Source organism: Onychomys torridus, chromosome 14, assembly GCF_903995425.1.
Source record: "Onychomys torridus chromosome 14, mOncTor1.1, whole genome shotgun sequence".
NCBI lineage: Eukaryota > Metazoa > Chordata > Mammalia > Rodentia > Cricetidae > Onychomys > Onychomys torridus.
Window position 1 is genome coordinate 4,404,059 of NC_050456.1, and position 13,287 is coordinate 4,417,345.

The 13,287-nt window shown below is 36.1% G+C and overlaps 1 protein-coding gene across 2 annotated transcripts in view; it reads left to right on the plus strand.

The window, feature by feature from the left end:
- The window catches only part of Snx13 (sorting nexin 13), a 107,923-nt gene that overhangs the window by 60,325 nt on the left and 34,311 nt on the right, over positions 1-13,287 (plus strand). For both annotated transcript variants that reach the window (XM_036205750.1, XM_036205751.1), the window contains exons 11-16: positions 109-197; positions 2,034-2,133; positions 4,277-4,470; positions 5,349-5,453; positions 6,187-6,319; positions 9,463-9,500. In XM_036205750.1, the coding sequence (XP_036061643.1) occupies positions 109-197; positions 2,034-2,133; positions 4,277-4,470; positions 5,349-5,453; positions 6,187-6,319; positions 9,463-9,500 (659 nt within the window). The remainder of the gene's footprint in view (positions 1-108; positions 198-2,033; positions 2,134-4,276; positions 4,471-5,348; positions 5,454-6,186; positions 6,320-9,462; positions 9,501-13,287) is intronic.

Below are 13,287 nucleotides of genomic sequence, written 5' to 3' on the forward strand. Positions count from 1 at the left end.
AGCAAAATTGCTATATTGATTATTTTGTTGAATTTTAGTAAGTGTGTGTTAAGTATTTCTGAAATACTACAACCAGTTTTTAGCTTATAATGAAATTTTTTCTTTCAGATATTAACACTATTAAAAATCAAATAAATAGCTTATTATTTGTAAAGAAAGTATGTGACTCAAGAATACAGCGGTTACAGTCAGGCAAAGTAAGTATAAAATACTTTTTAAATAACACCTAGTTGTAAATACTTCATGGTGTCTAAAATCCTAGTGTGTGACCAAAAGTAGGCTATAAATGAACTATTTACAACAGGACTTAAACAGAAGAGTGTGTGTGTGTGTGCATGCTCAAGTGCATGTGGAGGCTAGAGGTGCCGTCCGTGGTTGCTTTCTACCTTATTGAGATAGGATCCCTTACTGAACCTGGAGCTCACCTGCCACCTAGAGTAGCTGGCCGCTGAGCTCCAAGAATAACCCAGTCTCTACGCTCTCCACCCCAGTGTGAGGGTTGCAGATACAAGCCTCTGTGTCTGGCATTTTTATATGATCCTAGGGATCTGAACTTGGGTTCTGAAGCTTGCAAGCACTTTGCCAACTGAGCATACTCTTAGCCCCAGAGAGATTCATATGCTACAGCATGATGGATAGGTCCTAAAGCAGTTCAGGAAGGTTGATTGGAGCACTGCCTGGAAGGCTCCCCTGTGCAGTGCTCCTGGCCTGCAGATCTCTGTTGATCCAGGGACATGGGTCTTGGTGTTAGAGGATGTGGTCGGTTAAAGTTGTCAAGAATAAGATCTGCGTTAAGTGATAGTGAAATTTAATGATGAGAAGGTGAAAGTGATAACTGTTTCAGAAACACTTGATGATCTAGCACAAAAATAAGTACAGATCACCCAAATGTTGATGATGGTTGTCAGAAGCAATGGAGATTTAATTTGTGGGACTGCTTAGGAGCATATTGAGAGTGATGTGGCAGTTTGTGTAACATCAGCACACACACCACCAGCATCTCTGGTGTTTGAATAAGTTGGTGTGAAGGCCGATTGGAGGTGACTGGAGATGAGTGCAGAAGGGAGTGGGTTGAAGGTCAACTTGTGCTCTCTCTCACCCTTGCTGCTGTGATAAAACAGCTTAGGGAAGGGAAGACTCCATCTGACCTGTCAGGCCACAGTCCACAATGAGGGGAAGGCAGGGCAGGAAGTAGGGCATGAAGTGGGACAGGAGCCACCACGAGAGAGTGCTGCTCCCTGACCTGCTCTGCTCACTGCTAGTTTCCTACACAGCGGAGACTCAGCCCGTGGTCATGGTGTTGCCCACAGTGGACTGTCAGTGAAGACAGAAACCAACCCTTCTGATGTTTGCTTTCCTTGTCTGTTCAGTCAGGTGTGATCATACCCAGCAGGATGGCTGTACAGTTTAAATGAAGTGATGTGTAGAATGTATCCAACACAGTGCCCGGCACTCAATGCTCTTTACATTTTGAACCTTTTCTCTAATCAAAGTTCTCTTTGTAGGTAGCTATCTTGTTAGATTGATTTGACTGTGTAGTTCACTATTTATATTTGAAAAGAAATAAAATTTCTCTGTCAGTAGCAGACGTTTTACTCTGTTAAAAGCAACATTGCTCTTTGGAAATGTTTTCCTATAGATAAACGCCAATCAAAAGAACAGTCATGAGTGGTCTTGAATACATGGAGCATTCAAGCATATGCTTCTGCCTTTATTTCCTGAAGTGTTTGTTTTGCAGTAGAATATGTGGAATTAGAGAATACATGGAAATACAATGATGTTGATTATTTTGTATTGGAGGAAATGAATTCTTATTATATTTTAAATGATTATTTGATAACTATTTGTTAAAATGAGTAGGGATTTAGAGTCACTCAGTAGAGTATTTTATTGGGAACCAACATGCATGAAAAGGGGAATCTTCATCTCTGTCAAATTCTGATAGAATGTTGCGTTTTCCTTATATTTATATAAACATCCTACCCTAATGTTTGGTGATTGAAGTGCTAACTTGTATTCATTTGGATCTGTAGGAAATAAATACTGTGAAGCTAGCAGCAAACTTTGGGAAACTTTGTACAGTCCCCTTGGACAGCATACTTGTAGACAATGTCGCACTACAATTTTTTATGGGTAGGTAAAACTTGATTGAAATAATATTGACATTAAAAGTTTTTTGGTTTTAAACTTGTAAAATACAAGTAACCCAAAAATTGTAAAACTTAATACTTTTAAGTGTATAGTTCAGTGATATTAAATACATTATTAAGGTACAGACATCCCCCATCTGTCTCTCTAAAATGGTTCTTCTGTTATAACCAGAATTCTGTACTTATTAAAGTGATGGACTTACTTCCTTAGCATATCCTCAGGTTTCTTCCATGTCACAGCATATGTCAGAGTTTCCCTCCTTTTTAAGGCTGTCACATCCATAAACACACGTGTGCATGTGTGCTCCCTTCTCCTGCCCTCCCCCCTTGTGTATCCATTCATCCATTCATCGTCATGGGAACCTTGGGTTGCTTCTGGAGTTTAGCTAATGAGAATGAGGTTGCAGTGTATATGGATGCATAAGCAGCCTTTTGAGATTCTTCTTTCAATTCTGTTAGGTTTATAACAGTGAGTGGAATTCGTGAATCACAATTTTCTTACTCATTTTTTGAAGAATCACTATACTTACTTTTCAGTGATTGTCCTATTTTACATTTCAGCCAATTTAATTCCCCAGGTCTTTACCCTGGTTTTCAGGGTTTTCATTTCAGAGTTCCATTAGACAGATCCTGCCAGTACTTCATTATAGAGTTAGTTGGCTTCTTATTCTGCTACCCTGCTTGAAGTTTATTAATTTAAGATCAATTTGGATGGTTATTATTTTGCATTCCAATTTGAGCTCATCTTCTCCTCTCCCCCTATTTTTTTTTTTGTTTGTTTGTTTGTTTGTATTTTCGAGACAGAGTTTCTCTGTGTAACTGTCGTGACTGTCTTGGAACTCACTTTGTAGATCAGGCTGGCCCTAAACTTATAGAGATCTTTCTACTTCTGTTTCCCAAGTGCTGGGACTAAAGGCATGCGCCACTACCACTCGGCTTATCTTTTTTCTTTAGAAACCATAGAGGTAGACTTTTTTTTTTTTTTGGGAAATAAATAAATGCTTTTCATAACTAATGAACGTTTGCCAAACTATTTTAAAAATAAATCACAGAAGAGTTTAGTATGATTTAAATTCATTGAAAAATAGTCCTTTATTGGCTCAGTACTTGGGAAGTAGAAACATCAGGATTAGGAGAACAAGGCTTTTTGTCAGCATACAGCAATTCAATGGCCAGCCTGAGCTACGTGAGTTCCTGTCTCAAAACAAAAAATAATACTTTATTGGGAACACATGATATGTGAAATAACATATTCATGTGTGAATGAGATATGTTTTTATGCTTTTTTTAGTATTACATATTATTTTGTTAATATCACATTAAAATTACTTTTATCTGGTAGACATTTCCAACATCTTTGAATCACTATGTGAACAAAGTATATATGGTTTCATACAATGCTAAACATAATTTTAATATACCTATAAAATTACATGTTATTGCTAGTCTTTATTCAGAATAAAAATTGAATGTTGATCATGTAGTTATTCATATAAAGTTCTAGGAATTTTATCATCAAGACATGATATCAGAAAGCTTTAAGTTGGGCAGTGACTTTTGCCTATGCACAGAAAGATTCTGTAGAAAGATCATAAGTTGTAGGCCAGCCTGAACTGCTAGTGAGATTCTATTTCAAACAATTACAGAAAGCTTTCTCCTGTGTTATTTAGCTTAACCAATTTACAATTACTTTTTGACATTAGAGATTTACTAAACCTTTTGCTGTTGTTTCTTTATTTTTTGAGATTAGTATAAGTCCATCATTTCCTCCTTCTGAACCCTCCCATACACCCCACGTAGCTCTCTGTCAAATAGTGGTCTCTTTTTTTCATTAATTGTTCCACTCCTTCTGTACAGTGTTACTCTGGATTGTGTTTCCAGGGCTGACCGTTAGAATTGGATGACCAGGTGGTATGCTCTTCCTTGGGGAAGACTGTCTCCCAATCTCTCAGTTACCCATAGTTCTTTCTGTAGGGCTGAGGGCTCATGTGCTTTCTCTGGTCCACTTTAGTATGTGAAATATAGATTTTGGGTATTTGAAACTGTAACTCTTCTTTTGTATCATACAGTACTATGAACCTAAAAACATGACATTGGTAACTGTTGCTATGGCTCTGGTTTGGTAGATTACATGCAGCAAACTGGAGGTCAAGCTCATCTCTTCTTTTGGATGACAGTGGAAGGGTACCGGGTGACAGCTCAGCAGCAGCTGGAGGTTCTATCAGGTCGTCAGAGAGATGGAAAACATCAGACCAACCAAACAAAAGGTCTGCTAAGAGCAGCTGCTGTTGGAATCTATGAACAGTATTTGTCTGAGAAGGTAAGGGTCTATTGTCGTCACTGTTTTCTATCTGTGATACTTACTATACTGGGTAGGATGGCTTCAGTGACCTTGCCTTATTTAATCCCAAAGACAGTCTTCCTGTGTATTTTTATTCTCATTGTCCAAGAGAGGAATCAGTTTCATACAATCTAATTAGTATGGCTAAGTTCATGGAAATACTAAATGACCAAGTCAAGACTGGTAGTTCCTTCAGCATCGGGGACCTGATAGACAAAAATCAGAAGGATAGCAGAGATAGGGTGTGCAGAAGGAAGGAGAAGAGAGCTGCAGATGGAGCTTAGTGGTTCAGAGCTCCTCTAGCTTGCACAGGCCTTCAGGTCAGTCCCGGTACGATATAAAAAGAAAGATCAGCTTTTGTATTTCCATATCTGTTGCATATGTTTTGAAATGAAAATTCTAGCAACACATTCATCTTTAAGATTTATTTTGTTCCCATGTCACATTGGAGCTTTGCTGCAACATTGGTCACTAAAATAAGTTTAGGATAATGGTAGTCTTTTAATAGCCATTCAGAAGGTTATCTGGTGTCAAATTAGTCATAAAATACTTAAATAACTGCTTGATTGCTTGACTGATTTAACTCCTGATGACAGTATATCCTGTGTGCTAAACACTATACAACTATGCCTTAAGTAAATCTTTGTTTATCCTTAATAGTGATCTTGATAACCTTATGTAGATGAACAAAATGCACTCTGACTGTGTTTTAGCTTTCTTAAACACTGTAGTGTCATTGGTAAACCAGTGATTCTTACCTGCCAGCTACTTTAAGTGATATGAGTCTGTTATTAACTCTGATTATTTACTGTTTACTTATATTTAGAAATTACAAATATCATTTTTTTCTCTGGTAGGCATCTCCAAGAGTTATTGTTGATGATTATTTAGTAGCAAAATTAGCAGATACTTTGAATCATGAAGATCCAACTCCAGAAATCTTTGATGACATTCAGAGAAAGGTATTAGTATTTCATGTTTCTTGAAAAAGTATTTCTGTGTACATACGGGTTTTTTTTTTAAGGTAGAATAATAGTTACTAAAAAGATATTAGGGTTGTAATAACTCTTAATTGCAAGAATGTAAATGACTTTTTTATTTCCTTTAATGGCCATTGAGAAAAGTTCTTATTTTGGGTTGCTCTGTTTAATCTGAAGTAACAGCCAGATAGATACTCGTCTAAAAATTCAGTAGGTAGTGGCTGGAGAGATGGCTCAGTGGTTAAGAGCACTGGCTGCTCTTCCAGAGAGAGGTTCTGAGTTCAATTCCCAGCACCCACATGGTGCCTCACAACTATCTGTAATGAGATCTGGTGCCCTCTTCTGGCATGCAGGAAGAACACTGTATACACAATAATTTTCAAAAAAAAAAGAATTCAGTAAGTAGATATCTATATATAAAAAAGTGTGCCTCAAAATTCATCTTAATATAAACCTTAATATGTATTTGTTCCTTAGAAAACACTACTTCCTAGAGCATAAAAATGGCATATCACATAACTTCTATTAAGGTAGGAACCTTTTAGTCACTGCAAGGTCCAGAAAATCATATTAGTTATTAAACTGTCTTATTGTTGACACCTTTTAAATAATGATACATTATAGAAAAACAGGAATGAAGCTTTTGTGATACTTTATGTAGCAAAATCATTAATTAATATGTATTAAGTTTTGAATACCTCAATTATTTCCACAGGTCTATGAATTGATGCTACGGGATGAAAGGTTTTATCCTTCCTTCAGGCAGAATGCACTGTATGTGCGGATGTTAGCCGAGCTTGACATGTTAAAAGATCCTAGTTTCAGAGGGTCAGATGATGGAGATGGAGGTAAGGTAGAAGGGGTGCGTGTGCGTGTGTGTGTGTCTGTCTGTCTGTCTGTCTGTCTGTCTGTCTCAGTGTGCATTCTGATTACCAAAAGAATGACCTTTTAAACATGATAAAAGATGGTTCTAAACTCCAAATGTAAATTGTAATATATTTTAAAGGATATAAGGGAATGTGAGAATAAGAACGTTTTCTTAATATGGGTGATCCAAGGTATTTTTATGATGATTTCTATTTTGCTGATCAGTGATCATGAAGTGATGCTGTTGTGTGACAGGTGAGGTCACTGAGGAGAATAACTGAGGAAAGAGGTAATACCTCTGAAAATAGACCCCAGGCCATTAGCAGTACACAGTGTGGTAGCTGTTTCCTTTAATTGTGTCCTTTTCTAAAGCTCACACGTTATGGGTGCTTTTTTACCTAGAAACCCCCAAGTAATTTATTCCAATCTTTTATTTTTTTCCAACGATGATACTGAGAGTGAGCAACATGTTCTAGTGTGATATACACTTGGAAGAGTCAGAGGGTATTTAGATTTTTACCTTCATTCTACTGCTTACTGCTTATGTCTTATAGTCAGTTGTAAATCTGGAATAATGTTTCATCATCGTAGCATAATTCACTCATCATTTTTAAACAGAATTCTCTATGTGAAAATGTTTTTTGAGTTAAAGCACAGGCATAAAGGTTGTATAAGTGGAAACTTAACATGTTATGGTGGAGCAAGAGGCCTTCAAACATGAATTCCTCAATCCAGCAGTCATTTTACTGTGATGAAATTCTGGGGCTTTTAAAGGTTTGAACAGCTTTCTTGGATGTTCTAAATAAATAAGCAATGTAAAGATAAAGTAAATTGGAAAATTTAGAACCAATTGCCTCAAGGACATCTTTTGATTATACCATTTACTTATCCATAGGCTTTTGGAGCAAGATCACTTGAAAATAGAGAATACATTAATCTACTAGGAGTACTTAAGCCTTTAGTTATGATTCTGTAGTTAAGGAAGTAGTTTATTTCTTGAAATGTTATTCTTTGTGGGGGAGAGGAATAGGAAAATTGTACAGTTTATCTGTATTTCCTATTGCTGCTGGGAATGTTAGATCCTTTTGTGAAGTTTGAAAAAGCAGCTGTCAGCTCACTATGCTAAAATATCTGTTGTAGTGTTCGCCTATATTCATTTCATCCATTTGGAAATTTTCTTAATACTTTTGAAGTGGATCTGTTGTGTAACCCAGAATGGAACAAGATAAACTGAGTCATGATCAAATACCCTGAGTGCTCTGTGATTTGAGATGCTGAGAGTACCTACATACTCCCTGTGTGTAGGATTGGCTTAGTGTCTCCGATCGCCCTTCCCACCAGTCAGTTCAAACCTTCTACTTACCTTAAATATAAATTAAGATTTTTTTTTGAGTTGGCTTTGTTCTAAAGTAAATACACTTCTCTCGTGTATCAGTTATTGAGTGACTTCACATTAAATCACTGATTGTAGTTTGTAATTATATATATGTAAAATATATATGGGTGTGTGTGTGTGTGTGCATGTATCATACATGTGGAGGTCAGAGTACTACTTATAGGTTAGTCCTCTTCTTTCACCTTGAGAGTTCTTAGTTTCTAACAGCCAGGGCAACCATCGCCCTTAATCTGCTAAGCCATCGACTTGCCCACATTTATGTGTCTGTCTATTTAGGATAATGCTTCATTGCTTTCTAATACCTTACTGTCTTAACTGATAGATTTTTTTTTTCTTTTCTGGAGCTGGGGACCGAACCCAGGGCCTTGTGCTTGATAGGCCAGCGCCCTACCACTGAGCTAAATCTCCAACTCCCTGATAGATTTTCTAAATGCATTTTACACAGAAAATATTCATTTTGAAAGCCAGTTTTAAAATAATAGAGAAATAGTGTAATATGCAACATAATTTTAAATGGCCATCAAATTTATTGTCTTTTATATCTGGATTTCAGATCATAGGGCTAACATTCTCACATTGAGTTCTTACTGCTTATGTCTCTCATTTTATTACTTAATTTTGAGATTTTTCTCTGGTCACAAGGCTTAAGAGGTTGCCAGACCACAGAAGGGTAGGAAGCGTTAATCACATAAGGAGAACAGTCGGCATATTTATTTACTGTAGGAATCATCTGCTTATGAACCAAAGAGTATTCCTAGATGAAGTTTCCCTTTTGTTTTTTTGTGATCAGAAGTCTGGGAAACTAAGAAGTGCTCTTTGTATAACAGTTATTTAGGCTAGAAGAAGATACCACCTGCCCCTCTTAGAACTGTACAAGTAATGCAGTCTAATTGGAGATTCATTGAACTAGTCAAATTTATACATTAGTAAGGTCTGGAAAAGGTACATGAACTTTAAATTGTGTGTGAGTAGTATTTTACCATAGCAGAGACACTGTAATTTAAAGTTTCATTTGCTTAGATATGTAGCAAACCCAAGAGCAAAGAAGGGATTATTGTCATTAGTGTTATTAATCTCTACTTGACTTATTTGCTAACATTTGTTTACATTTTTTGTTATTATTCTAACACTTGCATTTTCCTTCAAAGCTTTAAAAAATTTTTTTAAGTCGGCATACAAAGTTGTGAGTCTTGGCATTTTTGTGCACATTTTTCTCCTTTTCTGTTTTTGATTTCTCTGGTTCTTTGTAAGCATCCATCATCAAGCCTAGCTATATACTTTCCTGACATTCATGACAGTTATTTTCTCATCATTATTGCTTCATTATTTGGCATTGCATACAGTGATTTCAGAATCTAGGTGGTAAGGAAACAGTGGATTATTAGATAGTTTTTAGATCCATGTATTTGTATCTCACACTGAAGACTGATATTATTTATATCATTTTTTTAATACTCAGAGACAGAAGAAAGAAAATAATTCTGTAATTACCTAATGGGCTTCACTCTGAGTTCTTGCCTTGCAACTCTGAGTTACTTGCATTGCATTAAACAACATCATATGATACATGAGAAAAGGTGTAAAAACGATTATTGTTACTTGGTAATTACATGTGACTTTGTTTTTGTGAGCCTGTCAAGTGTATGTCTATTTTCATTTACATAAAGCAACAGCTTTGTATAGTTTTTGCTGTATTGCTGCATATTATGCTTTATTTTCCTTTTGTAGAATCTTTTAATGGGTCTCCTACAGGAAGCATAAATTTGGTAAGTACCAATTATGAGTACTTTAATTAGTAAAGTAACTTGAAAATAATGTGACAGACTTTTAATACATGCAAATAAGAAGCTTCAAACTACCCTATAGAATGAAAAGTCATTGTTATGCTTTTAAAGAAATGTTAAGTTTGTAAGGCATCTATGACTTTGAATTTTCCTTTTTAAGAAATGAGGATTAGATCACACCTGCAAAAAGCTGCAGTTGAATTTTATAAAGGAATCGATTTCTTTATCTCAGCATATTGGAGGCAGGGGCAGGGCATCTCTGTGATCTCAAGGCCAGCCTGGTCTACATAGTTTCATGCCAACCAGGGCTATATAGTGAGGCCATATCTTTAAAAGAAAAAAAAGGAATTATTTCATCATTTTTAAATGCTATATTCATATATTTATTATCCTTAAAGCTTTATATCACTTTTCTCCCACTTTCAAAAGAAATAATAAATTATTGGGATAATTTTCATCTTAGTTACTCTTCTATTGCTATGAAGAGACACCATGATCAAGTCAGCTCTTAGAAGAAAACATGTAATTGAGGGCTTTCTTACAGCTTCAGACAGTTAATTGATTGTCATCCTGCAGGAAAATTATGGTATCAGACAGGCAGACATGGTGCTGGAGAAGTAGCTGTGGGCTTCATCTTTATGTACAGAGAAAGGGAGACTATACCAGGCTTTTTCTTTTTGGGCCACCACCAATCAGCTCCCAAATCATAACATGGAAACTAATGAGTTTTGAATGCTCAGCCTAGATTAGGCTTGTTTCTGGCTGGCTCTTTTAACTTAACTTGTTTCTCTTTATCTATCTTTTACCTCAGGGCTTATTACCTTTTCTTTCCTTCTGTACATCTTTCTTTCACAGCTTCTCATGGCTGGCTGGCAGCTGCCTGGCCCAGGTGTGTGTCCCTCTCTTCATTCTCTTCTCCTCCTTCTCTCCCTCTTTCTTGAGCTTTGATTTCTCCTCCTATTTATGCTCTGTGTGTGCCAGCCCTGCCCATCTTTCTCCTGCCCAGCTATTGGCCATTCACCTTTTTATTAGACCAGTTAGGTGCCTTAGGCAGGCAAGGTGAAACCAATGCAACACATCTTTTCATAATTTAACACACATCCTTACATCGTTAACCAAATGCAGCATAAACAAATGTCACACATCTTTACATAGTTAAACATTCCACAAGAGACTGGGCCTGGTATGGGCTTGGGAAACCTCAAAGCCCACACCCAGTGACACACTTCCTTCCCAAACAGCTAGGAATGAAGCATGTAAACATAGGCACCCATGGAGGACAGTCCCATTCAACCTACCACAGATGTAGTAGAGTGTGCATCAAAACAATTCAAGTCCTTACAAAAAGGGTTTTTTATTCAGAATTTTATAGCAATTATATCTTATTATCTAGAGAATTAAGAATGGTAGATTTTTAGCATATAAACTCCACTGGCAATAATTTGTTGCATGTTCAGTAATGAACATATTATTTCTCCTAGATATCTGTTCTTGCCATTGGCTAACTTCTCTCCTATTAGGAAGAAATACTCGTGTTCTGTGAAATACTCAGTTCGTGGTTTAGAGATGGCCGAGAGGTAGAGGTAGTAAGTCAGAGGTTATTGTGACTCTGTTGAGTTCCGAGGTCTATTGGCAGCTCTGCTGCTCCTTATTTGGAAATAACCTCATTGAGTAAATGTTCTGTTCACATAGAGTATAACTTGCAAATCAGCCATCGGCACGCCAGATTCTTTGTAACTTTTAAAATGCTTTATAAACTTTTTACTTGTTGTATTTCAAAGTGTCATAACAAAAAGGAATTGTTTTTAGAGCATTCAGTGTTAGCAATAATTTTTGTCATATACCTTGTAAATATAAACTTTGCAAATCCTGAAAACTTTTCTCAGTTTGAAATTTTCCAATATTCCTATTTATAGTGTTTATACAAATGTTTAAACAGTAGTAAAATGTGATTTTTTTTTTCTCTATGTCTAAAGTAGGTGCTTTTAGAAGTTAAAAGGAATCCAAAAATCTCTAAATCAAAAGTCACATTGGGAGTCATTTACTTGTAGTGTTTTATTTTTCTCATAAATCTTTTAAATTCCGGCTTTTATGTAGCTGGAGTCACTCAGATTTGTTTTATGATACGAATTAAAACTTGAGTGACTGGCTGAATTTTAAAGAGGATTATTGATTGCAATGTACTAAGCAGTGAAGATACTTAATGCATTGATTATTTGACACATCACCCTGTTGAGATTAGCGGATACATTATTCCTGCTAGCTCTACCAGTAACATTGTAACTGTGTTTGCTGAGCTAAGAAAGAAAGTTTGCGGATATGCCCAGCTAGTCTGGAGACTGTGGCAGGAGGGTCCTTTGAATCCTAGACTTCTTTGTCAACCTGGACAGCAGTCTGTAAAAACAGTGAAGAGGGAGAAAAAAACTCTTTTTAAATTTTGCCATAATATAAAATTAGAAAACAACAAATGAACCATTTTCTTTTCCTTGTAAGAAATTTAGGAATGTTAGCTCAAGGATTGCTTTATAAACTGTGGTTATTTTAGGACAATATTCATGTACTTGTTTTAAAAATCACAGTTTTCTTTTATCAAACAATACTTTTTCCAAATGGTCAAATTGAATGTAATTCTGGAGTTGATACTGTTCTACCCTTTGGAATTTCATAGTCTAGAATTTTTGGAGGGTTTTAAAGACAGGGTTTCTCAGTGTAGAAGCTCTGGCCGTCCTGGAACTTGTTTTATTGGACCAGGCTGGCCTCGAACTCACTTGAGATCTACCTGCCTTTGCTTCCCGAGTACTGGTATTAAAGGCGTGTGCCACCACGCCCAGCTATAGTCTAGTTTCTATTTATTTGTACATGATAATTGCAACAATATTTAGGATTTTTATCATTTTTTGATTATATGTAAGAAGATTGTTATGTTTATTTTTGAAAAATTACTTTGTGATTTTTTTTTGTGCTGTGTTATTGAAAGAACTTATAGTTTATAAATTACAGGTAGATATTGGATATGTAAAATAATCTTATCTAAATTGTGCTGTTTCTATTAAGAAAACATTTTTGTGTGCACCACATGAACACTTAAAGTATATGTGTTTTACTTCATTCCAAAATAGTTTTACTTATTCTATGTGCTAACAAAGGTGTGGGACTGTTATTAATACATTAAACCTTATTAGAGATTAAGTGCAAAGGGGTTTTTGTTGGAGCCAAATGACAAATTGCATGTTCTACCTCCTAAATACCAAATCCTGTGCCCAGTAGGAAAAAAAAATATTGATCATAAGCACATTGTACAGACAGTTTTAGTTAGAGTATAACAGTTATATCAGAGAGTAGTGGGAGTCACCCCAGCTCTGCCATCCTTGTTGGCATTCAAGGAGAACCTTGCAAGCAGGGTCTTCAAAGAGCAGCTGCAGCTTGCCTTGCTTGGTTGTCTGTGTGCCCTGTCCTGCCTTGGCGACATGCTTGTGTGTGGGGGTGCATGTGTATATGGCCAAGGGATTTAAAATTTAACTTTAATTAGTTTAATAGTTAAATTAATTGTTGATCAATCAGTGATGGTTTTGTTTGTAGATTTATAAATATACTAACAAAAGTCTTAGTCTGGACTTACTTCCATTTGCTAAATAGTCATAATGACTTATTATTATAGTAGGCAGGTTTCTAAATATTTTACATATGTTCTCATTAGTCTCACATACCCTATGATGCAGGTGTAATCGCCCTTCTTTTGTGCTAAGTAATTAAATTAACTGATTATTTC